At 38.5% G+C, this 27073-nt stretch overlaps 1 protein-coding gene across 1 annotated transcript in view; it reads right to left on the bottom strand.

The window, feature by feature from the left end:
• Window positions 1–8144: 8144 nt before the first annotated feature.
• LOC114654090 (SCAN domain-containing protein 3-like) overlaps window positions 8145–27073 on the bottom strand; it is a 412012-nt gene continuing 393083 nt past the window's right edge. Inside the window, exon 2 of the mRNA XM_028804509.2 lies at window positions 8145–9598. Coding sequence (XP_028660342.2) covers window positions 8145–9290 — 1146 coding nt within the window. The 5' untranslated portion in view covers window positions 9291–9598. The remainder of the gene's footprint in view (window positions 9599–27073) is intronic.

Genomic DNA, 27073 nt, shown 5'->3' with positions numbered 1-27073 from the left:
ATAAATACAATAGGATGGGTATGTCTAGAGTCCACTGCTGTAATGTTGCAGAATTAGTACACATCCTGCGTGTGATATTTTTTGAAACAGTCATTATTGTACATCCAGACATCACAATTGGGACAATAGAAGTGTGTTTCTTTATGCACATTCCTATATTATTTCAGTTCCTTGTGTACAAGAGTGTAGATTGTCATTGCCTGAGCTGCATGATAAATGCTGACCATTGTGTTATTGTAGTCTACCACAGCGCAGCATGGCTTAGTGAGTTCCACATTTCCTCTACACATGAACATTAAAAAGTTACTGCATTGTGAACAGTGCTTAAGGGGCTAATGTCTATCTTGTGCTTCAATTTCATTGCAATCTTTTTGCCTGATTGCCATGTAGATATGGCAATCTGCTGCAGCATTACAGTTCACCAGGCATATCATGGTGTTTTGAAGTACAGCACCATATGCGTCAGTTTCATTATCGGTGTCAAAGTCTGATGATCATTCGCATAGTCATCACTATCGTTTGATTAAGCTAATGGTTCAGTTTCAATTTGTTCTTAAACTGGTTTTACAGCTTTTCATTTACACACCATGTTTGTTTGAAGGCTCTGCCCCACTCATGAATAGTTTATGAATTTATACAAATTGCATACAAATGTTCATCATTTGTTTGCTGCATTGTGTCATTTTATTTGATACATGGCAACTGAATACTGAATATTATTTGAGCTGAACACTTTAGAGCAGATCAAAACAGCTTAACTTGAGAGACACTTGGGCTTAACCTTTTTTACATAGAATTCTGAGCCTCAGAGATGCTCGGGGTTCATTTATGTTAATTAGTTTCTACTTTGTTTTTGATGTATTTCAATAAATCTGTATCCTTATACATGTATACAGTGGAACCTCGAGATACGATCACCTCTGTATACGAGAAATTCAAAATACGAGGAAAGTATGAGCGAAAAATTCAGATCTAAATGCGAGCATTGACTCACGTAACGAGCCACAAGCCAGGCTGTGGGTATAGCTCGCGGCTTAGCGAGGGGGCGTGGTAGCAGTTGCGAGCCGCGATCTGCGGTGTCTGCATTTCTCACTTAAGTGCACAGGTGGGAAACTGCCCACATCCATGATTGTTCCTGTGGCTGATGGGCTGCACCTGCCATGTCCTCCCCGCATATATAGAGAAGCGCAAGCCGGTTAAGGGGGAGAAGAAGTAAAAGAAAAGAGAGGAGAGAGAGCGCAGGCAGGCAGGCAGGCAGGCAGGCGGTGCGGGAGAGCGAGCGAGCGAGCAAGTGCAGGCTCGCGTGTAGCTGAACAGGCGAGCCAAACAGCTGAAGCAGGACGGTGTAGAGAAGGTCAGCTGCACTAAGAGTGTCTCGCCTGTTGCAGAGCCCGCAGGTGAGACGCTAACAGAGAAGCAGCACCGGGGATTGTCATGTGTTTTTTAAAGACTGCATCCTTTTGACGTTTTAACCTCGTGTTAAAGGATTGTTATTCTTGTGTATTTTAAACCTCCACTTCACAACTGTTTTAAGGATTATTTATTTAAAGATTTATTGAATGCTCTACTGCACTTTGGACACCTGTTTTGATTCTTTTAATAATCAGTTATATTATTTACCAGTGTTATTTATTAAAGGTAGACTACAGTATATATAATTTATCAGTGTTATTTGTTAGGAAAATTGATTTTTATGTTAATATATTTGGGGTGCGGAACGGATTAACTGGATTTCCATTATTTTCAATGGGGAAGTTTGTTCTAGATACGAGAAATTCGCTATACAAGCTCAGTGCTTGAACGAATTAAACTCGTATCTAGAGGTTCCACTGTATTAAAGTTTTTTTTCAGTGTGAAATATAATCTATTCTAATCTATTCCGCATTGACTCTGCTGTAGAATGGCCAGTTTGAGGGAGGTGGCTTTTTGGTCGAGGTCTCCAGGACACTGAATGTGTCTGGCTCATCTGATTCCTTTTCTGCAATCTGGGTGTGGTTTTACAAATAACTGATGGACAGATATTGTTGTTTTTCATTTATATTAATTAGTTCCTACTTTGTTTTTGACAAATGTTAACAACTATGTATCCCTATATGTGATAGTTCTGTATTTAGTGAGTGATATAATCTATTCTTACATTGTGCCTTGAGAGTTGTCGTGGCACACCATGCCTGCACTTGGTGAGGAGCGCTGTGCAAGAACAAAGTAATTTGAACTGTTGTATTGTATTTCTGAGGTGACAATGAAACGTAGATTACTCATCTAGCTCTGTGAAGAGAATTACTTGTGTTCTGTTTTGTGTATTGTATTTACCCCATTTTTGACACCCATTGAACATCCAACTTACCTGGAAAGAGGTCCTCCTCTGAATTGCCCTCCCCAAATTTTTTTCCATTCTCTAGTTGCAGAATTATCACATACATTCACCAATCATTTAATTAGGTATATCTAAGTGCTTGTTAATGCAAATATCTAATGAGACAATCACATGGCAGCAACTCAGTGCTGAGGTTCAAACCAAGCATTAGAATGAGGAGGAAAGGTGATTTAAGAGACTTTGAAAATGGTATGGTTGTTGGTGCCAGACGGGCTGGTTTAAGTATTTCAGAAACTGCTGATATACTGGGATTTTCACACACAACCATCTCTAGGGTTTGCAGAGAATGGTCAGAAAAAGGTAAATATCCAATGAGCAGCAGTTCTCTGGTCTTGTTGATGCCAGAGGTGAGAGGATAGAAGCTTTCTAGCTGATAGAAAGGCAACAGTAGTTACAATCGAGGTATGCAGAAGAGCATCTCTGAACAAATAACACATCTAACTTTGAAACAGCTGGGCTACAGAAGCAGGAGACCAAATGGGGTGTCACTCCTGTCAGCTAAGAAGAGGCCACCGAGACTGCAATTCACAAGGGCTCATCAAAATGGGACAATAGAAAATTGGAAAAACATTGCCTGGTCGGATGAGTCCTGATTTCTGCTGCAATATTTGGATGGTTGGGTCAAAATTTGGTGTCAACAACAAGAAAATATAGATCCTTCCTGCCCTGCATCAACGGTTCACGCTGGTAGTGGTGGTGTAATGGTGTTGGGGTTAATTTCATGGCACACTTAGATCTCCTTAGTACCAATTGAGTATCATTTAAAAATGTCACAGCCTACCTGAGTATTGTTGCTGACCTTGTCCATCCACAGTGTACCCATCTTCTGATAGCTACTTCCAGCAGGATAACGAGCCATGTCACAAAGCTCAAGTCATCTCAAACTGGCTTCTGGAACATGACAATGAGTTCACTGTAGACAAATGGCCTCCAAATTCACCAGATTTCAGTCTAATTACTTTGTAATGTAGATGTGCAGCCTACATATCTGCAGCAACTCTGTGACGCTATTATGTCAATATGGACCAAATCCCCGAGGAATGTTTCCAGCACCTTATTGAATCTTGAAGAATTACGGCAGTTCTAAAGGCAAATAAGGGTCCTATCCGGTACTAACAAATTGTACCTAATAAAGTGGCTGGTTAGTGTATATGGATACAGATTTGTTAAAATACATCAAAAACAAAATATAAACCAATTAACATAAATGAAAAGAACAATATCTGCTCATCAGTTAATTGTACAACTACGGCCAGATTGTAGAAAAAGGAGTCAGGACAAACCAGAAACAATCAGAGTACTGAAGACTTTGGCCAACTAACTGCCTCACCCCTACTGGACATTTTATAGCTGACTCAGTGCTAAGCTAGCCATTCTGATGAAAGGACCCATCTATCCCATGATACCAGTTTGTAACGGCCGACCCCTTACGCAGACCAGCCACTACACTACCAAGACTATTTCCTTGGATTAGCCTGAAGACACTCGAGACAGTAACAAGTCTTACTTCTTACAGATTGTCTTAATTATCCTGACATGACAAAATAACCAGCAAACAGTAGACAGATATGTAAAACCAAAAACGGATATATTGACAATGAAAAATATAAATACACACTAAGACAGATGAATATTTAATAATATATATGTATGTCCACACACACCACAACTAACCTAATTACTCCAGTGAATAATTATTAAACGAAAACACAATATTTACAAAACCCTCTCCTTGCCCTAAGTAATAAACAAATAAACATGAAACACAAACACAGATGAATGATAAACAGCAATGGAAATAAAAGTGATAAATGAGTCCAAAAGCTAGTAAAGTCCGGTAACAGTTGAATATTGGCTGATGTGATATATTGCTTCCTCCCAACAATACAAAAAAATGACCTCACCATAAGTGTCCTCAGCAATGGTTGATATGTATCCAAACCCCAGGGTTTCTCGGCGCTGGCAGTCATGATAATGGTTCAGATACTTCAGATGCAAGTAATGGAATTGCACGATGAACGGAAATGAGATGAAATATGGATGTGTAAATGATTCTTATTCTTTTTCGTCTCTCTCTCTCTTCTCTCCTTCTTTCTTCCTTTGCCTTTCGCTCCTCTCGTTTAAATACAGAATGTACTGGATGTAACTGGTGGATTCAACAGGTGATTTCCATCTTGGGTTGCGGTTTCCCTTCATCATCTTTCCCCTTTTCACTTACGGGGATAACATTTACTGATACACACATATAGTTCAGCAAACGGGACAATGAAAACAAAGCGCACTCAGCACAGACAAAAAAAAAACTCAAATACTTATTATTATGTAGCCCCGCTACAAGTTCTCCTTTGTCTAAGATGACTTTTCCATATTCAGGCAAACAACTTGGCAGTAGAGCAGTGGCACCAAGCACCACATGAGAATACTGAGAAGAGAAACAGAATAGGTAAAGGTTAGAAACAGTTTAGGAAAATCATATTACTTATATTTTAGTACTGATGACTAACACCTTTAAATCAGGAACATGCAAAATAGTGTTACAGGCTGATTGAGCAACCACCCAAAGCCCAATGTTACAACAAGCAGTTGGTGGGTAATAACAGACCCTCAATGAATGAGACCGACAGATGCTGACACTGCTTGAGCAACAGATGTCTGCAGTTAGTTACCTAACTGCTGTGGCATCACAATGTGCCAACACAGGCATGCTGGAATCTTCAGCTTATCATGACTTCTCTTGAATGAGGTATTTAAGTTAATGATCCAACTGAGTTGACTTCTATCAGCAAACAATGAGCAGCTGCATTGTAGTGGGGGACAATGGAAGACTGGAAAACATTCCTAGTGACATACATTTGGAGTCCTGGGGCCTCATGTATAACGCCGTGCGTAGAACTCACACTATAACATGGCGTAAGCACAAAAGCGGGATTGTGCGTATGCACAGAAAAATCCAGATGCAGGAATCTGTGCGCACGCATACTTTCACGTTCTTCCACTACATAAATCCTGATTTGCGTGAAAAGTAACACACGTGCACGCGCCTTCTGTCCCACCCCAACTCCTCCCAGAATTACGCATCTTTGAATATGCAAATCAATATAAATAGCCTTCTGTGAAAAGACAATGGGAAATGCAGGGGGGAAAATATAAGAATTTCAGCGAATACCAAGTGGAGGCAAAGGAAAAACGTACTATTTGTTGGTTTAAACAGTGGTATAATCAACAAAAGAAAGTTGATCGAGTGACATAGTGTCGGAGAAACTCGAAGGCTCAACTTCACAAAGTCGCACAGTGCCCGAAATAAAAAAGAAATCACATATCAAAGTCGCCGTGAAAAGGCAAGTCGTAGCCCACCGTCTGAGTGTCATGTGAAAGTTTATTAGGGTACAAACAAAAAAACATAGGCACACAGTGGGAAAAAAGCACGAAATGTCGACTTTAATCTCGAAATTTCCACTTTAATCATGTAGTTTATTTTGCCATTAAAGTAGAACATCATAAACTTCATCTTAAAATCGTTTAATTTACTAGTTTCTCAAATCCCATTGTAACTAAAGTGGCATGTTAAATGCTTTGTTCTGTATTTGATCTTCTATGTGCTCTATGTGTGTGAATCACTACCTGCTTTTTAAATGGACTTTCTCTTTCTCCGACAGGACACATAATCCATTACATTCGTGATATTACAGCTCTCTGGATAATTAAAATACTGAGATGTATACGTGATATCTTTTTCATGATGATAGGAATGAAAGCATGTTATTAAACATGGGAACACGGTGGCGCAGTGCTTGTTCATGTCTCACGCAAGAGGCTTGCTGCGCCATGCATGACCTTCAATGAAATAATTTATCACAGCAGTACTGTCTCTTTCAAACGTACTAACCTCCAATTCCTGTCCTTACTTTTCTTTCTCCAAAAACTCAATCGCCACACAATAAGCTATGTAATAGACGTGAAGCCATCTGTAAGCTTAGAACTTCGATTCTTCAAAACTTTTAAGGAACATTGAAATATCTTAGTAGTACGTGTTTAATTATTATATCCGTCTATCTTTCCAGTGTCGCGTCAGCACCAGCAATAATACAGCGCAAGGCAGGAACAATTACTGAACTAGCTAGCGCTGCGGCACCGTGTCCTCACATGTTTAATTATTAACAATACAGATTATTTAAATGAAGTTAAAGTTTTATCTGTATAATATAATCAACATGTTTTGCTGCATTTCGTCTTAGAAATGAATACCGTCATCACATGTAAATACGCGCTTTATGAAGTGGCGCAGGTTGTGCAATATTATAACTGTAGTGCAAGTTTACAGTGATGTAATTGTACTTATAAGTACAAACAGTTCTACAAGGAGCACTTGATGGACTGATTGAGTGCGTTTAGAGTTCTTGGGATGAAACTGTTTCTAAACCGCGAAGTCCGTACAGGGACTAAAGCGTTTGCTGTGGCTCAGGCAGCATCTGCTTCATGCTGTGTACTGATAATTCTCTTTCCAATCAGCTGCTGCTGTGATTTCCCACTCAGATACAGTGATATAAATACTCCAAGTGGTGCGGTGAGAGTAATGTGGAAAAAGATGATCTGCTGTGGCAACCCTTAATGCAGTGCTTCTCAATTATTTTCTGTCATGCCCCCCCTAGGAAGAAGAAAACATCTCGCGCCCCCCACGCGACTATAAATAGTATCATTTGTCTATAAAATTGTTATAAGTACACCTCTGCATAACACTGTATCCTTATTAACGTATAAGAGAATAAAAAAAGAAAGAAATATGGACCAATTTACAACAAAGAATAGCTTTATTAAATGTAACAGAAAAGATTTAAAGTGCATTCTAAATTAAAAAAAAAATTAAATCCTTAATTAAACTATAAACATTTTTTGATTGACCATGTCAAACCATATGATACTGAAAAAAAATACATAAAATCAATAAATAATAATGCATTCAAACTGATCACCAACATTTACTCAGGAGCACAATATTAAAAAAACTTTAACCTGCAAAACAAAAATATATAAAAAAAATTTGAGCTGATTTTTTAATCAGAGATGATGTCTGGATTAATGGCTACAATGAGCACGTTTTGCAATGCACAGCTTTTCGAAGCGGGGTTTGAAGCAGGACACAGCAACTCTCAGCTCCTTCTCAATGTGTAGCCGGGACCTGTATTTGCTTTTCAGAGCAGCAACAGCAGAGAAGCCAGTCTCACACAAGTAAGAAGTTGCAAATGGAAGAAGAATGTGCACAGCTCTTTGTCCTAAGAGTGGATATTGCTTCTCCACATTCAGCCAGAATTCATTCAGTGTCTGGGATGTGAAACTTAGTCTCAATATGGAGTCAGATGTGATTTCTATGAACTGCTCCTTCTCTGCAAGGCTAAAACCAGTTGGAGCTGGTGCATTAAAAGGATCTCTCACCCAGTCATACTGGGAACTGTTTTTAGGGAAGTACTTTGTAAAGAATCCCATCAGTGATGAAATATGCTGCTTAAAATATGGAATCACTGAGGTGACATCATAGTCAGTAGTGTCAACAAATTCCTGCAAGTTCTCAAATGACACAGTATTTCCTTCATCAAGTCGCCTGCCCCACATTGCAAGCTTTCGAGTGAAAGAGTTGATCTTGTCTGTGACCTGAGGGAGGTATTGATTTTTCCCTTGAAGCTGTAGATTTAGTTCATTGAGCTTTCCAAATATGTCACTCAGGTAAGCAAGTTTCATCAGAAAGTTCTCATCACTAAACTTTCTTGCAACTTCATACTTGTGCTCCTGCTCCAAAAAACATTCTTATCTCTTCTCTGAGCTCAAAAACTCGGGATAACACTTTTCCTCGTGACAGCCACCTTGCTTCACTGTGAAACAGCACAGCTTGATGTTCAGCTCCCATCTCCTCACAGATAGCAGAGAAAACTCTTGTTTTTAGTGGTCTGGTCTTTATTAAATTGACTACTCCTACAATGTCAGTCATAACCTCACTTAATTCAGAGGAAAGGTGCCTTGATGCCAGTGCCTCTCTATGTAAAATCCAGTGTGTCCACTCAGCATTAGGTGAAGCCTTCTTTATGAGAGTCCGAAGTCCTTTTCTCATCCCTGCCATGGTCTGTGCACCATCACTGCAAACACCAATGCAGTTATCCCACTTTAGCCCATTCTCAGTCAGGAAGCAGTCTAGCATTTTGAATAGCTCTTCGGCTGTGGCTCTGTCTCTGACATATTTACAAAAAAGTAGATCCTCACACAGGGAATTTGTCATTTCAAAACGTACATAAGCAATAAACAAACAGTCTTTGTTGCTGTCAATTGCTTCATCAAATTGTAAGGCAAAACGTTTATCTTTGAGTTTTTCTACCAGCTGTTCTTTAAGATCGTCAGCAATGTCATTTATACGTCTAGCAACAGTGTCATTTGACAGAGGGATAGTTTTTATTTTTGCAGCACTTGCGTCATCCAGCATGACAGAGACCATGTCTAATACTGCAGGCAGTATCAGCTCTTCTGCTATGGTGTGGGGTTTTTTGCACTGAGCAATTTGGTACGCCACCTTATATGATGCCAACAACGCTCGCTGGTTTACTGAAGTAGCAGTCAGAAAGCGGGATGATTGCTGGCAATATTCAACACGTTTTCGCTGAAAAAACTCAAGCGGCTTATCAGCGTGATTAGGGTGTAATGTCTTTAAGTGACGCCTTAATTTATTTGGCTTCATGCTGTCCGCTGCCAACATTTTTAGACACAGTAAGCACACCGGTCTTTCCTCGTCTCCCACCGTAGTCACAGTGAAGCCAAGCGCTACATACGCTTCGTCATATTTCCTCGTCTTAGCTTTCGGGAGACTTTCGTTTGTCTCTTTATCTTCTTCTTTCTCCGCCTGTCTTCTCATCCCTGTTAAAAATTTTTTCATGATATCACTTGAGGGTCTGCTACACTTCGTGTCTACACTTCATACTCATACTTTGTACTGTGTGCAAAGCGCGCATGCTCAGTGCAAACAAAACCCCTACACCACCGAGCGAATGCTCCCTGCGCACACTCTGCCAATGAGAGCGCCACTGCCCCTTAATGTAGTGGAGTGGTATTGCACTTTATTCTAGAACAGTAAAAAAAAATCAAAACAGAAAAATAAAAAAGCATTTTCCCCGAGGTCAAACGCGCCCCCCTTGACGGAGCCACGCGCCCCCCCTGGGGGCACGCCCCACTATTTGAGAAGCACTGCCTTAATGGGATCAGCTGAAAGAAGATGCAGTGAGAGTTACAACGCTAAAGCAGTTATGGTATTTGGAATACTATGGCTATTCCCTGGACCATTATATTGCTACAGATTAATTACAATCAGATGGATTACACTAATAAACAATATGCAGTTAATTTCAGTGTATTCATAAAGCCGCGCCAGGAATGTGGATTTAAGAAAGAAAGGGTGATCACACAGGAACAGTAGCACTGCTTTGACACTGGGTGCCGCCAGTCTGCAAAACCGGGCGGATAAATTGCGTACGCCAAGGAATGAATTACCGTGGAAATGTGCGTGGCTTTACGCCAAGTTTAGGTTTTATACATCGCGATTTGAGCGTGGAAAGGTTCGTACGCAACATTTCTGTGCGTACGCACCGTTTATACATGAGGCCCCTGATGATTTACAATGATAGGGACACCAGGATCATTGCCAAATGCTATGGGATCTTGGATTTTGTTCTGACAAGTGTAACAAATGGCTTGGTTTGGGGTTTGTTACTGTGGCGCACATTGGGTTCATTTAAATGGCACACAATATCTAAATATTATGTTCAAATCTAAATAACTAGGAAAGTCCTGGAAGGGTAATTAATCCATTCTTACTCTTCTATATTTGGCTGACACATTTATTCAAAAATAACAAATATGTTTAACCTATCCTTGGCTCTCATTTTCAGTTTGGTTTGAATGGGGATCTCTCGATTTTAAACTAAATCAAGTCTGCAGATTGTTTTAATGTTCTACCTTTACATCCTTTTTGCATCACTGAGTTCCTTGTGTATTTCTAGTTGTAGGAGTTTTTTTTCAAGTGCACTATTCTTTTTTCATACTGTGCTAATAAGTGCTGATTTAAATTCTTCTTGAATTTATAAGTTGTTTTTTAACCTTTGTTTTTACATTTTAGATCTTCTCCATAATTCCATAATGAGTACAAGCTCACCTACTCAGTTTAATTATCTCTATTTCAGCTATGTAATTTTGTTGCATCCGATGAAAATGGCTCAGAATCCTACAGCTGTAAGTATTGCTAAATCTAAATTATCCTTCACGTTTACCCATCAGCCACTCTCAACCCTTCAAAGACTACATTATAGGTCCTCTCAAAAAGCCCCAGTTATGCTCATGAACACAGAAATGGAGGAGACTCTCACAGATTGGTCAGAGATGTCAGTATATTGAGAGCACCAGGATGACAGAATTAAAGGATAAACATTTAACATAAGTAGACTTCACAATCAGAAATGATGCTAATGAGATTTGGTAGTCATCTTCATGCAGTTTGTTATAATAGTTCTTATTATGCACAACTTTGCTAAGAGAACAGTGGCATCTAAGGTCCAAAAATGTCCTACTAACAAAACTATTGGACTTTCTTGGACTTCATTGGCTCCCTATTCACCTCCGTATTGAATGCAAACTTTGTCTGCTTACTCACCAGTGTATTCATGGAAATGCTCCACAATATCTTAAGGAACTCGTTATATTACAATCCACTACAAGAAACCTCCATTTTGCAAATACCTACCCCCTTCGCCCCCTGTGACCAAACTTCGTACAATGGGTGACCGAGCCTTTACAGTGGCTGCTCCACGGCTGTGGAATGCCCTACCAGAGAACTTGAGAACACAGCAGATTGTGGGCTGTTTAAAAAAACAGCTAAAAACTTTTCTATTTAGGAAAGCATATTAACAAAATGCTACTACTTATTATTGTTTTATCTCTGTTTTTAACTTGTTTTGCCTTTGTTCAAAATTTTTATGTAGCACTTTGAGATTTACTACAAATGTAAAGTGCTCTATAAATAAAATGCTTTATTATTATTATTATTATTACTTTCTGCTTCTATGCCAGTCCACTTGCTAGGTGATGTCCATTTGCTTTAGGAGTACAACAGAACGTTCATGCAGAGAGGGTTTCAGGTTGATTTGTGATTACTTTTCCTCTTTTATCATGGCATTTTTGGTAACTATTTATTTCATTTTTCACTACATCTTTTGGGTCCTCCTTTATTAATAATTGCTTGATTAGCAGTAAGCATGAGCTATAATACCTTCTATGTATTATCGCATGTGAGGGAAATGCCTGGTTCTTCCAGAGTTGTACAAAGGGGTTTCCAGGGTGAAGAAGCTTGCACAATAAACTAACAATTCCCTACTTCTGCCATCAGTCAAAAAGACACAAACTAGACAGAAGAGCCAAAGCAAATACAAGCATTGCCTATCTGCCCGCAACTCACATTTGGGGTTAGAGGTAACACCATCTGTGTTCACATTCCTAAATTCTGTAATCCAATCCAACCCAGGGTCCTTCCACACACTCACCGATGGCCACACACCCTGACCAATGGATTTAGCAGTGAGTTCAAAGTGGTTTCAGGTAAGTGCTGTGTAGTTGTGCTCGCCTCTCCACACTCTGCCTTGCTTTTTGTCATAAAGAAAAAGCTTGCAGGTGAGATATGTATACTAACAGGATAAATGTCACTAGTTGCGAAACACAATATATTTTAAGATTTTTTTTCCAAAGGGTAATGCATACGTTTTTAAGGTGAATTTAATTTTACGTAAATTATTTCGCTCATCACTTCTTACTATTTTAAGCATTCAGGTTAATGCAGCAATCTTCCAGTCACCTTATATCAATGCAATCATTTGAGATAAGATAGAATGAGCTTTTTCTAACAACTCTCCATCAATGGGTAGTTTACATCAACTGCTGGACAAACTGATATCAAACTCTCTGTGTCTCACACCAGACACTCTGTTTTTTTAAGTCCATTCCCTGTCAAAGTCAGGCTATTCTAAAAGGAAATGAGAAGATACCACTCAGTAAGAAAAGTGTTAGTCTTCTCTCGAAAAGAGAACACATATCTGGGGAGAATTCATTAAAAAGTTAATAGTGAAAAGTGGTGAAATCTTCTCCTGGAAAGGCTTTACTCAGAAAGTGTCTTCCAAAAAAGCCTGTCCCCAATTTACTCCAGTCCGTGAACTTTAAACGCTTGCCATTGTCATGTCTCATCTCTCTTTCAAGTATTAGATATGTAATGTAACTATGAGACAAATGAGAAAAAGAAACTGAACAAAAGATTTGGCTCTGAGAGGAAAAAGAAAAGTAAAATTGCTGTTATCATCCAGCTCGAGATCTCAGCACCTGAATCTTGTTCTCATTCTATTTATCACTACATGGTATAACAGTAGCAAACAGTGTTTAGGAATCAGATACATATATATATATATATATATATATATATATATATATATATATATATATATATATTCACAGCATTCATAGTCTGTGTCACAATCTGATTGTATGGGTGGTTACCTACCAGGTAACGCTTGTGGTTGGCCAGCAAGTCTGCTAACATCATCCATGGTGCCCTCAGTTGTGAGAAGCAGATCATAGAATGGTTGAAATAGTTTACTGTCAAATAATGCAAAGAGTATGCGACACGTGTTTCGCCCTAATTCTGGGCTCACAACTGAGGGCACCGTGATGGATGTTAGCAGACTTGCTGGCCAACCACAAGTGTTACCTGGTAGGGTAACCACCCATACAATCAGATTGTGACACAGACTACGAATGCTGTGAATGTAATTACCCCAATTTACATGCTGTCAAATAAACAAACCACACGCCGTGGCGCAACGTTAGGGGCATCGACTCTGGCGCTGACGTCCGAGGTTCGATTCCCGAGAGGGAGTGCAGTAGAGTGTTTATGCCTGATGAGCCCAGAATTAGGGTGAAACACGTGTCGTGTACTCTTTGCATTATTTGACAGTAAAACTATTTTAACCATATATATATATATATATATATATATATATATATACTGTATATATACATATATATATATATATATATATATATATATACATATATATATATATATATAGTATATATATATATATATATATATATATATATACTACATGTTAAAAATGCTTCCATTTACACAGTAAGGTTAACTTACTTTGTATGTGCAATGAGATGCTGAGTGCTGTGCAGCCACGTCCGTGGTTCTGATGTAGTGGTGTCAGTGTCATTAGGCACATTTTCCAATGTGGGTGTACTGAGGACTGAAAATGGCATCTCCTGTAGCAAATGCACATTTTACAGTTCATCTTTTCGTGTATTTAGCTGCCGTGTCTTTCAACCTAAATTTGACTGCGGTAATATCGTAAGTGAGAGTGACAGGCACCACATAAAGCTGGTGGCACTGCATTGTTTACCTTTACTACTCTTCTGGTGATATCTTTGAATGCCAAAGTATATTCCAGATTTACAGAAAGGTTTTTCCTTTGCAACGCATTATTTCAATATTTAGGAGATGTAAAGTTTTCTCTGCACACAATTAAATGTTTAACGGGGGTCTTTCAGCCATAAAAGGATTATCCATCATGACCACAGGCTTGCTGTCTGTTGTTAGTCTTTCCTGTTTAAATCTCCACCCCTACTCTGAGCGCCACCTTCATGTGGCATTGGATTGGTTTAGAAATGTGACACTCATTGAAGCATTTAATTGTTCCCACCCATTTTTATGCCAAATTCACTTGTGGTTGTCTTCAGACATACAAGTATGTTTTATGCCCGGCTCTGCAAGACTAGGAAAGTGTAGCTAAGATATTAGCTACTCAGTTTAGATGATTATTGAAAATGGATGGATTATTTAACAAGATGCAGAAGAACTGAGTTATAGCAGCCTCCCTACTTAGCAAATCTGTCAGTGTTTTAGAATTCCAAGCATTACAAAATAAAATAGGGGCTGATTGTAGAGGTTTGTGCAATGAGGAAATAGGCACACCATTAAATGTTTCTCCGGAATTTGATTTTTTTTACAGTAAAATAATGATGACCAATTCTGTCAAGCCATTGTGAATCATCATCTTCACATCCTACCAACAGTCATTTATTCTGTAATTCTCTTAGTCATTTGTCTTGTTTACCACAGTAATTGCACAGACTCAATTTTATTTGAAAATTAAAATGATGTATTTAGTGTGGAAGAGGTATCATTATGGTAAATTAGTCTTATTTAATGCACGCTGATGTGGGATTTTGCTAGTTGCCTCTCATTAAAGACCTTGTGCTGTATAATAACCTTTTGAGAAATTGTCTAAAAAACCCTTTAACAATATCCCAGCATTTCTTTGGGTTAAGCATATATTACAGTTTTATTTTAATGTGAAAAAATACACTCTTGATAATAAATGGAATTTCTCTTGTGAAATTATTTAATGCTTAAAAGTAATTTATTCAAATCCTTGCAAATATCATAGAATCGTGTTTCTCTTTGGGGTGATGGTGAAGGGGCTTGAAGTTATAGCCATGAGTTTAAAATATTTTATGTTTCAGAATTTTAGTCAGATTACCCTGCAGTTTTAAAATGGCTTGGATTGTCCACTGCTGCAATATTCAATTTAATACTTTTATTTGGATATTACCTCTTACTGTCGACTTGGTTGTTACAAATATAGCACCATATATAAACTGGAAAGGTAAAGGGAGCAACAAAACATCTGCATTATTTTAGCTTGTTCACAGATTAGTAAGAATGTGGTAATTATTTTGAATGAACACAGTGCTCATTATGTCTTTATTTTCTATCAAAATATTATGGAATCATCTAACCAAAATTTTTGTTGGCCCTTTCAATATGCTGGTTTACGATTCACAGATCCGCCTGGTTTTGTCATCAATAACTGAATGGAAAACAATGTGAGTTTTGCAACCTATTGCTCAAAACCACAGACAACATTCTAGCCCTGCCACTTAAATGGACTACAAATCCCAGCAGCCTCTGGAATTTTGTTTCGCTGGGCAGCTTCCAGGGTTGCTGTGAGGTCTTCTGGGTGAAAGGGTACTAGTTTTAAAAGTGAGCCATAACAAGCCAGCAAGTTCTCAGTCATTGGTGTCTTTTTCCTTCAATGCTTCACTGCATAATTGGATTATAATACACTTTTCTCTGGATTTATATTCTTATCCTGGGTTGAAAAATATCTTTATGTATATTTATATGTCTGGAAGTGCTCCTAACTTCAACAGATCTTCACACACATCAATATAATGGTAGGAAGAAACTTTACATAACTATGAGGAGGCTACTGATTAAAGATTTTACTTCTTAACTGCAATACCATAACCTGCACATGTAAAACTGGACTATGTTGAGAATGTCTATCGTTTTATGCTTAGTGTATTGTTGGATTTCCTTTGTATCTGTAATATTAAACATTTTTTTCATTTACTACTATAAATATATATACACATTTATTGCAATTAAACTTTTATAAAAAGTTACAGTTCATTAAAGAGCTGCTGAGCTAAAGTATGCATTTTATCTGGGGGATGCCATGCATCTTTATCTTGGCAGCGAGTCTTACACACGTGATTTGCCTGCACAGTGATCAATTTACAGTATCTTGCGTTTCACACAAGTTTTTGTATCAAATCTAGTGCAATAAACTTAGGATATACAGTAATCGTGAGCCTAAAATGTATTTACTGGGGTCCTGCACCCCTAACCTCCACGAATTGCAAAGGATTGCTATATAATATTTTTTCACTTGAAAATCATTTCCATTTTCAGCCATAATGATCAACATATTTTAAAGTAGAACATACTTTGTGTGCTGTAATTACAAATAAATTACACAGGTATTGGGTACTATGTACAGCATACTGTATTCAACAGAAAAGCAAAAGCAACATTACTGAAATAATTCTTATGAAAATGGTCTGCGCCTTAAAGTGAAAGAGAAATGCTTCAAGGGCTTAAGAGACAAAGATTTGAATCATTTTGGCTTTTGTTCAAGCTAATCAATAAAAATCACAAAGAAAATCTTATAGATTATAAAGCATACGGCTCACCAGGTCAGTGCAGCATGACTTGAACACTTGACAGTCTGCCACTGCACAACAAAGCACATCAGGTCATGGCAGTTATCTGGAGCGCTGCATTATCAGAGCTTGCTGGCTACAAGAACAGAACCAATTTACTGAACCGACAAGTCAGCCATTCATTTTCAGAGTACTATATGTTACAGATGGTCCATGCTGAATTCTAACCTAGCATCATTGATGCAAGACTGGAACCACCATGTATAGGATGAGAATATTCAAATTGTATTTGTAATAGATGGTCTATGATTTTAAAGTAAAGGATAAACAAAAACACACCAAGAACAATATGAAAACTGAAGACAAGGCAGGCTCTCCTTTGCATGTGAGCTTTCTAAAGCAACTCCTTTTCAAGCTCGGCTATTTCAGGGCAGCTTTGTAGAGGGATAACAGCCAACCGTATTTGCTTCCCCCCCAAATAAACCTTCACATTCTGACTGAATGAGATACGCGTGTTTACAGGAACATCAATGCAGCCTTCTGCTAACATCCAACTCATATTTAGGTTCATTTTTAAATAAGTAGAGATGATGAGTCAGTTGCCATAGAGAGGGAAGAACCAGTAGAGCCTACCATATAGTCCTAGATAAAAATTCAACATAGACGCATACATCAGTTATGGGGCTGCAGTGAAATTTAGCAAGAGAATAGACTCCTGTATGTTCAAGAATTTAAATCAGCTGTTTTATATGAATGACAGGAGGACAACTGTAATGTGGGAAGAACGTCCTATTGAAGCAGACATGGTTGCAGATTGGATGTTAGGCAAAGAAAAAAATTATGGTGAGAATTTATAGGTTTACTAGCTGTGTTACCTGTCAAAAACAGGTAATAGAATAAATGTAAAAACTATTTCATATTTGATATCTCTTTCCCCTTAGCATTGGTATACCTCATCTAACTGGTTAAGCCACATTTGGAGTACTGTGTACAGTTTTGGTCTCCAGGCTACAAAAAGGACATAGCAGCACTGGAGAAAGACCAGAGAAGAGCGACTAGGCTGAAACCAGGGCTACAGGATATGAATTTTAAAGAGAAATTAAGATTTAGAGTTACACATGCCCAGTGTTACATATTTCTACTTAGTTTTAGTAGCAGTAGTACTGTCACACCCACACACACAGAACAGAGTAAGCTTCCTACTTACATGTTCAACCAAGATGACTGAAATGAGACAGGTGAAAATGAATTTTTCACAAAAAAAAAAAAAAAAGTTTGCAAACCAAACGGACATTTGTTTCCTGTGAAACTCATGTCTTTAACACAAAAATATGTGCTAATTTCTTGTCTGGAAGTGTTTTCCTGCATATGTTTCCCTATCTTTTAGCATTTAAATAAAGATGCCCTTTGAAAAGAAAAAAAGTCACCTTTATCATTTCCTGTCATGTGACATGCAATGTTTTTGTACTAATAAGAAGACACTAACTTTGCCAGTTATGATGAAGATCTTAGGGATCACCATCCTAAAGATGCATTGCAGACAGAAATGAAACTCCAAGATCTACTGTGCATGGAACAAACAGGAATCAAGAAACAGGAAGGCAAGTTTGCTAGGTAATGGGATGGGTGGAGTGGGGGAGCAAGTGGCCTTCCATCATCTCACAGGAGTGCATAGGGAGCAACTTCAAGGTAGCAACCTCAATCTCCCAGTGAGAGGTGGTGCAGTCACTAACTCATTGTCTCCTTTCATTTGTAGAACTGAAGAAGACAGACGCAGAGACATCTCATGTCACTTCTTATAGCTGCCCAGATACTTCCAATCCGACGGGTATTTAGGAGACTGCCAGACAAGACGTTTGTGGATAGTTTTAAACCTGTGACTGAAGAGGACAGAGTTCCTTCAGCAATGCAGCCTCATTTACCACAACCACATAGTGTCCATTTCATCGTTTCTTATGTTATTTGAACCTTTAATTTTTTCTTTGCTATTAAACCAAATAACAAGGTGGTTCCCCAGCACTTTAACCCTTGTTTCTTACACAGCATACTGAGATTTCCTGCAGAGAAAACACAGTAGTTTTTATGATGGTCATTTTGGTGTGTCTTTCTGTAGAAAATATTCAGTATGTCACATTTTTTTAAAGAGCTCATTGTGTCTTCATGGTGATGTGAATGAAGGCGTACAGAGGATTGATTTTGCTGCTGTGTGGGTCATTACCTGTGTAAGAGCCATTTGCTAGTTATTTAAGTTATATGAATGTTTTACTAAATATTAGTGCATAATCTATGGGAAGTTCTTATAACCCCCATAAACTGAATTGAATTGGTATATTCTAAATATTTCTAGCCTCTCTGACTAAACATTATTTTCAGTTAGTGATCAGCCTTGCCATGTGTAAGGCATAGAGGGCACATGGTTTTAAACCGTGCCGTGCGTGTTTTGTGTGCCAAGTAACATGAAAGACAAAGAACTTAATGGAATGTGCTGCGCCGTACGTTTAAAGCCTACAGAAGAAGTAAAGAATCTTAAGTATAGAAACAACTAAAGTTTTACAAGAAAGCTAAGTTTAGAGAAGATAATATTTTTCTTTATTCTTGTGTGGATTATTTGCTTTGAATTTTCACTAAATATTTTAAAACAAACTTTTGGACTTAGAAATTTCTTTCGGCATGCGTTTGAGTTGTGCTAGAACTCGCCTTACACTCCTGCGGCTACAACCTGTACTACACAGCTGTAGGAAATAAAATGCAGGTAAACATGGAAGATTGAATGAGACTTTAGGTAGCAATGTAAGTCTTGTTTTCTGCCCCTAAAAACTCTTTTTAATGAGCTTCACGTTTCACAATTTTGAAGTTGCCAGTGCAGCTATATTGAAATTGAAACTTGGCCTTACGACTGTGACCTGCTGGGGGCACTCCAGTTCCCCAAACCCGACACAAGTTCAGCACAGTGCACAGGCTTTAAAATCAGCACACAGTACAAAAGCACCAAGCACAATGAATAAGGCAATTCTCATCCTTCTCCTTTCTGTGTTTTCCTTACCTCTGTCTTTCCTTCTGCCTCTACTCTTCCACCAGCAGGCCTCTCCATCTTTCTCCCGACTCTGGCTCCTGGAGCAGTGGCAGGCAGCTCCTTTTAAGTAATCCCTGGAAGTACTTCCAGTAACCCGAAGACTTATCTAGAAAGCACTTCGGGTAAGGTGGGAGCCCCATTAAGTAGGGCTCCTCAGTCCCTATAGCACCCCCTGGCAGTACCCACGGCACTCAACAGGGCTGATTCAAAGAACTCGAATTCCAATGATGCCCCCTGTGGGAAACCATAGTACTGTCACAAGCAAGGTGGGTTTGCCATCTAGCAATCCAGGAGAGATAATGCCCTGGCTGTCCCTCACACTGTCACTAATCAGCACTCTCCAGCAACATGAGGACAAGAATGTATAAAAGTAAATAACATCATTTTATTTAACAAAAAAGATAAATCAGTTTACTTAAATTAGTCATGGTTTTATTATAGGTGCTCTTAAAGTTCACATCTGGAGTACAACAAAGACACAGCACTTGAAGCTGTGCAGAGGAGAGCAACCACGTGCATCACAGGAATTAAGGACAAGCCGTAGTCAGATAGACTCAGAGAATAAAACCTGTTTAGTCTTGAGCAGAGGAGACTGTGTGGGGAACCAAATCCAGATCTTCAAAATCCTCAAAGGTATTGATAAATGTAACAACAACAACATTTATTTATATAGCACATTTTCATACAAAAAGTATCTCAAAGCGCTTTACATAATGAAGAAAAGAAAAATAAAAGGCAAAATAAGAAATTAAAATAAGACAACAGTAGTTAACATAGAAAAGGAGTAAGGTCTGATGGCCAGGGTGGACAGAAAAAACAAAAAAAAACTCCAGAAGGCTGGAGAAAAAAATAAAATCTGTAGGGGTTCCAGGCCACGAGACCGCCCAGTCCCCTCTGGGCATTCTACCTAACATAAATGAAATAGTCCTCTTTGTAGGTAGGATTCTCATGGAGTCACTTGATGCTGATAGTCATACAGACTTCTGACTTTTAATCCATCCATCATTGTTGGAACATCATGGTGCTTTGAGTAGCGCCGCCACCAAAAGGACACCGGAAAAGGAAACAGAAGAGAGAGTAGGGGTTAGTACAGATTTTAGAGCCACCATGAATAGTTATTATAATGAATTGGATATACAGAGTATCAGGATTTAAATTACAGTGAAGTTATGAGAAGGCCATGCTAAAGTAATGTGTTTTCAGCAGTTTTTTAAAGTGCTCCACTGTATTAGCCTGGCGAATTCCTATTGGCAAGCTATTCCAGATTTTAGGTGCATAACAGCAGAAGGCCGCCTCACCACTTATTTTAAGTTTTGTTCTTGGAATTCTAAGGAGACACTCAGTTGAGGATCTGAGGTTGCGATTTGGAATATAAGGTGTCAGACACTCCGATATATAAGATGGGGTGAGATTATTTAAGGCTTTATAAACCACAAGTAGAATTTTAAAGTCAATCCTGAATGACACAGGTAACCAGTGTAGTGACATCAAAACTGGAGAGATGTGCTCGGATTTTCTTTTCCTGGTAAGGATTCTAGCAGCTGCATTCTGCACTAGTTGCAAACGATTTATGTCTTTTTTGGGTAGTCCTGAGAGGAGTGCGTTACAGTAGTCGACTGAAAACAAACGCGTGAACTAATTTCTCAGCATCTTTCAATGATATAAGAGGTCTAACTTTTGCTATGTTTCTTAAGTGAAAAAATGCTGTCCTAGTGATCTGATTAATATGCGATTTAAAATTTAGATTACAGTCAACAGTTACCCCTAAGCTTTTTACCTCCGTTTTGACTTTTAATCCCAATGCATCCAGTTTATTTCTAATAGCCTCATTGTATCCATTATTGCCAATCACTAAGATTTCAGTTTTCTCTTTATTTAACTTGAGAAAGTTACTATTCATCCATTCTGAGATACAAGTTAGACATTGTGTTAGTGAATCAAGAGATTTGGGGTCATCAGGTGCAATTGGTAAATACAGCTGTGTGTCACTAGCATAGCTATGGTAGCTCACGTTGTGCCCTGAGATAATCTGACCTAACGGAAGCATGTAGATTGAAAAGAGTAGCGGACCCAGGATAGAGCCTTGTGGAACACCATATAGAATATCATGTGTCTTTGAGTTGTAATTACCACAACTAACAAAGAATTTTCTCCCTGCCAGGTAGGATTCAAACCAATTTAAGACGCTGCCAGAGAGGCTCACCCATTGACTAAGGCGATTTCTAAGAATATTATGATCAATGGTGTCGAATGCGGCACTCAGATCTAAGAGGATGAGAACAGATAAATGGCCTCTGTCTGCATTTACCCGCAAGTCATTTACTACTTTAACAAGTAAAGTTTTTGTGCTGTGATTTGTTCTAAAACCTTACTGAAATTTATTAAGAATGGCATGTTTATTGAGGTGCTCATTTAACTGCATAATGACTGCCTTCTCTAGAATTTTACTTAAGAAAGGCAGGTTAGAGATGGGTCTAAAATTTTCAAGAGCAGAGGGGTCAAGATTATTTTTCTTAAGTAGGGGTTTAACTACAGCAGTCTTAAGACAGTCTGGGAAGACCCCGTATCTAATGAAGAATTTACTATGTCAAGAACATTATCAATAAGCACGCCCGATACTTCTTTGAAAAAATTTGTTGGTATTGGGTCAAGGACGCAGGTGGAGGGTTTCATTTGAGAAATTATTTTATGTAAATCAGGTAAATCTATCCTAGTGAAAGAGTTTAATTTGTTTATAACGGAATACTGGGGTTTAGGAGGATCCTTAGTGTTGGGGAGATATACTGTGTATTTTTAATATCATTAATTTTTTGATTGAAAAATACATTCCTTTGAGTTACCTGGGTTTAACAGATGATCAGTCGTCGAGAATAAGACTCTGGGATTACTAGCATTGTTATTTATAATCTTAGAGAAATAGCAGCGCTTCTCAAGACGGACTGTGTTATTGTATTCTGTTATTTTAACTTTAAATATTTCATAGTGGATAGTTAGTTTAGTCTTCCTCCATTTACGCTCAGCTCTACGGCATGTTCTCTTTAAATCAGACACTCTTTGGGTCTTCCATGGTATACTGTAACAATGCTAGAAAATTTTTTAACTGTCTTTTCAGGTGCAACTATGTCAACAGCAGCTCTCACTTTAGTATTAAATCTTTCCACCTTATTATTTACATTATCCTCGCTATTATAGTTGGCACTATAAATGGACTGATTGCTTAGAATGTTTGTAAGTTTTAAAGCTGCTGATGAGTCAAAGAAGTGTTTTTTAACAATATGCTTCTCATGAGTGTTTTCTATCATTATTTCTATATTAAAAAGTAGAAGAAAATGGTCTGATAGACCCGTATCAATGACCTGCTTTATATCAACTTTTAGTCCTTTAGTCATCACTAAGTCTAACGTATGACCTGCTTTATGTGTAGGCTGATTAACGAGCTGTCTCAAATCAAAAGCGTCCAGGAGGTTCATAAATTCTTTTACTTTTTGGTCACACTGATTATCTATATGAAAATTAAAGTCGTCGACTATTAAGAGTGTGTCATAGTTCGTAATTAAAATTGACATCAAGTCAGAGAATTCCTCAAAGAAAGACGCATTGAATTTTGGAGGTCTATACATGGATATTACTAGAACGTGAGAATCTACATGGATAACAACGGCGAGTTACTCAAAGGACTTGAATTTACCAAAACTGACATCTTTACATTTTAACCGTCCATCCATCCATTTTCCAACCCGCTGAATCCGAACACAGGGTCACGGGGGTCTGCTGGAGCCAATCCCAGCCAACACAGGGCACAAGGCAGGAACCAATCGGTTTGAGTAAATGTTTGCCAAGCCGCCGCCTCTTTTTCCTTGGCGATCTGCACGAGTAAAACTGTAATCCGGAGGAGCAGATTCGATTAAAACAGCTGCGTCATCTGAGCTAAACCACGTTTCACTTAGATTTTATTGCACTATTTTTTTATCACTAATAAGATCGTTGATAAAAAAATGTCTTGTTAGTTAAAGCTCTAATATTTAATAGAGCCATATTTAATGTTTCGGAGGGGCAGAGATGAATACTATTGATATTTGGAACAGGAACTAAGTTATTTTTATTAGTGCCGCTCTGTGTGTATTTTTTGTTTAATCTACAGTATAATCTGTTTTTATAGTTTTAATACATTGTTCATCTAAAGTAGTAATTTTAATTAAATTATTGGTGTTTATGCCGTATTGCCTAGATTTTCTACGTGCATTGAGATTGGTTATTACAGTATTTATGTTGTGTACTTTTATGGAAGATTTTATTAAACAATTATCATGTCCTAGCACAGCAGTAGCATTTCAGAAGGAGTTAAGAGCAGAGATAGATAGTCAAGATAAACGAATTACCTTAGACATGTTTTCAGAGAGGACCCGAAAGCAGAATTGTTTCAGCTTAACAGTGAATCACGTACTTGAGGACATCAGTGGAAATTAAACAGAAGGGCATTTAGGAGATGGACTGAAGCCAGAAAGCACTTCTTTATTCAAAGAGCTGTGGGAATGTGAAACAAACTACCAATTGTGCAGTTGAGGCAGAAACCTTGACAACCTGTATGCAGTAAATGGATGAAATATTAGGAAAGCTTAGCTATTTCTTACACAATGGAGCATGGTCTCCTCTCATTAGGAGTCTTATGATTTTATGTTCATAAGTTGTCTGCATTGTTTGGTAACCCTAACCCTTCTTGGAGTTTACAACGTTTACCTCATGCCTGCATGGATTAATTGGTATGAAAGAGTGTGACCTGTGACAGATTGGCAAGCCATCCAGAGATGGTTTACAGTATGTAATCCCCTTCATGCTTCTAAGCAAGGCTTTGACATTGTGTGCAGGATTACATAGGAAATGATAAAACATGTCAAAGGAAGAGTAAAAAATGCAAAACATCTTTCTTAAATTAAAGACATCTCTTTTTCCGCCTCTTTGAACCCATATCTAGCAAATAACAGATTTGGGGGTGCAGGAGTCTATCCCCACAGCAGGACAATCTTCGATGAAGGAGTGCCAGACATTAATTCAGCAAGAAAAAACACTTAGTGACAACTGCATACAGCAAAAATGAAATGACAAATGTGCACACATTCAAGGTATCACCTTGTCCATTCTGCCAGAATTTCACAAGTGATGTCTACCAGAATACACTGCAAAATCTAGGAAAGGTTCCCTTTTCCATCTTAGACAAAAATACAGGAATTTAAAGTAGTGGACACTTACAGTAACAATAAAAAATGATTTTAGCTTTAGATTTTGTGCCTTGTGATGATGCAGAGCCCGAGGATACATCATCTCCAGAGCTGTCTCTGTTATTAGACTTTTGGGAAGATACAGATGTTGAGAGATAACAAAGGAAGCACAAAGTGGCTATAAAATAGTGGAATTTACAAGACAGGACAATTATCAGTCTTTCAGAAAAGAACAGTGGTTTCCTAATTCACTTTCTGTTGTTATCCCTCACACTAGGAAGGGAAAACAGAATGAATGGAAGTGACTGGAAGAAAAAACATTAAGCAAGCTAGAAATCAAAGCAAAGAATCAAACCTATCTTTCGTCGGATCAAACAACCAAGGATCAAAACAAGAAACTGAAGCCAATAATCAGCACCATGATGATGTTAATTGTGCAAAATCCAGGAACCAAACTTATATGCCAATGCAAATGATACAAAATACTTTGTACTAACTGAACACGATGTCCAGGTTAGAAATTAATGCCAGAGTATGAATGTGAGCCATAAAAACACATAATGAGACTAAGAAAGGAACTAATAAAATTTTTAAATTACACTACAATTACCAAGCCTGACCATTACACCAACAGGGACTTCAATGATATAGCATTCAAATACACAGACTTTAATATGAAGTTGGTCCCCCCTTTGCAGTGTGAAAGAATCAGTCTCAACACATGAAAAAAAGTTTTGGGCAGCAACCCATATATTGTCCCTGGCTGCAAAACGGTAATGAAATAAGCAAATACATGCTCTTGTTGAGTTCCAAAACTGAACTGACTGAGTTGTGAGATTATGGAGGCTTTAAAGGCCAAAACCGGAAGTGATGTCATCTGAGGCTGGAACCGGAAATGACATTGTTCTTGGCGCTGGAACCAGAAGTGACGTCAGTCTTGGCGCCGGAACTGGAAGTGATGTTGTTGATGTTAAATCAGATAGGTTTTCCTGTATCTGGCCTGCAGATAATAGGTTCAGCACACCCTGCCAACCCCTGGCCTGGTGGGTAATTACCTCCATTTGGTCCACTCAGCTTCCTCCTAATCGCACGTGTGTGACAGCAGCTATAACAACCTCCACTCTTCTTGGAAGGCTTTCCACAAGCTTTTGGAGTGTTTCTGTTGGAATTAGTGACAATTCATTCTGTAGAGCATTTATGAGGTCAGGAACTGATGTTGGGCAAGAAAGGCTGGCTCGCAATCTCCGTTCCAGTTCATCCCAAAGGTGTTTAATGGGGTTTAGGTCAGGGCTCTGTGCAGGCCAGTCAAGTCACACCGAACACATCCAACGATGTCTTTATGGACCTTGCTTTGTGCAGTCAGGCACAGTCATGCTGGAATAGAGAAGGGCCTTCCCCAAACTGGTTTCACAATGTTGGAAGCATAGCATTGTCCAAAATGTCTTGGTATGCTGAAGCATTAAGATTGCTCTTCACTGGAAGTAAGGGGCCTAGGCTAAACCCTGAAAAACAGCCCCACAGCATTATCCCTCCTCCACCAAACTTCACAGTTATGACAATGCAATCAGGCAAGTAACATTCTCCTGGGATTTGCCAAATCTAAAGGTGCCCATCTGACTGCCAAACAGAGAAGTGTGATTTGTCACTCTATATAACACATTTCCACTGCTCCACAATCCAGTGGCGGTGTGCTTTACACCACTCCATCTGACTTTCGGCATTGGACTTGGTGGAAACCCATTCCAAGAAGCTCCCGCCACACAGTTTTTGTGCTTAAATTAATGCCAGTGGAAGTTTGGAATTCTTCAGCTATGGAATCAGCAGAGTGTTGGCGACTTTTACACACCATGCACCTTAGCAGGTGTTGACCCCACTCTGTGAATTTACATGGTCTTCCACTTTGTGACTGAGTTGCTTTTGTTGCCAAACTCTTCCACTATCTAATAATACCACTTAAAGTTGACCGTGGAATATCCAGCAGGATTGAAATTTCACAAATTGTCTTATTGGAATGGTGGCATCCTATCACAGCACCACACTTGAATAGTCACTGAGTCCTTCAGAATGACTCATTTTGTTTCACAAATGTTTGTAAGTCGAGATTGCATGGCTAGGTGCTTGATTTAATACACCTGTGGCAATGGGTCTAATTGAAACATCTGAATTCAATAATTAACTATATCGTTTGTCCAAATAGTGTTCTTGAATCATGAAATCTATGGGACCACCATACTTGTAGTTTTTTATTCCAATCAATTTCACAATCACTCTATCAATTTTACCTTTAATTGATCTCATTGCTTCATTACCTGGCCTACAAATATT

This window comes from Erpetoichthys calabaricus, chromosome 7 (assembly GCF_900747795.2).
Source record: "Erpetoichthys calabaricus chromosome 7, fErpCal1.3, whole genome shotgun sequence".
NCBI classification, from domain to species: Eukaryota; Metazoa; Chordata; class Cladistia; order Polypteriformes; family Polypteridae; genus Erpetoichthys; species Erpetoichthys calabaricus.
The sequence above is the reverse complement of the archived record's forward strand: the minus strand, read 5'-3'. Positions and strand labels throughout refer to the sequence as shown.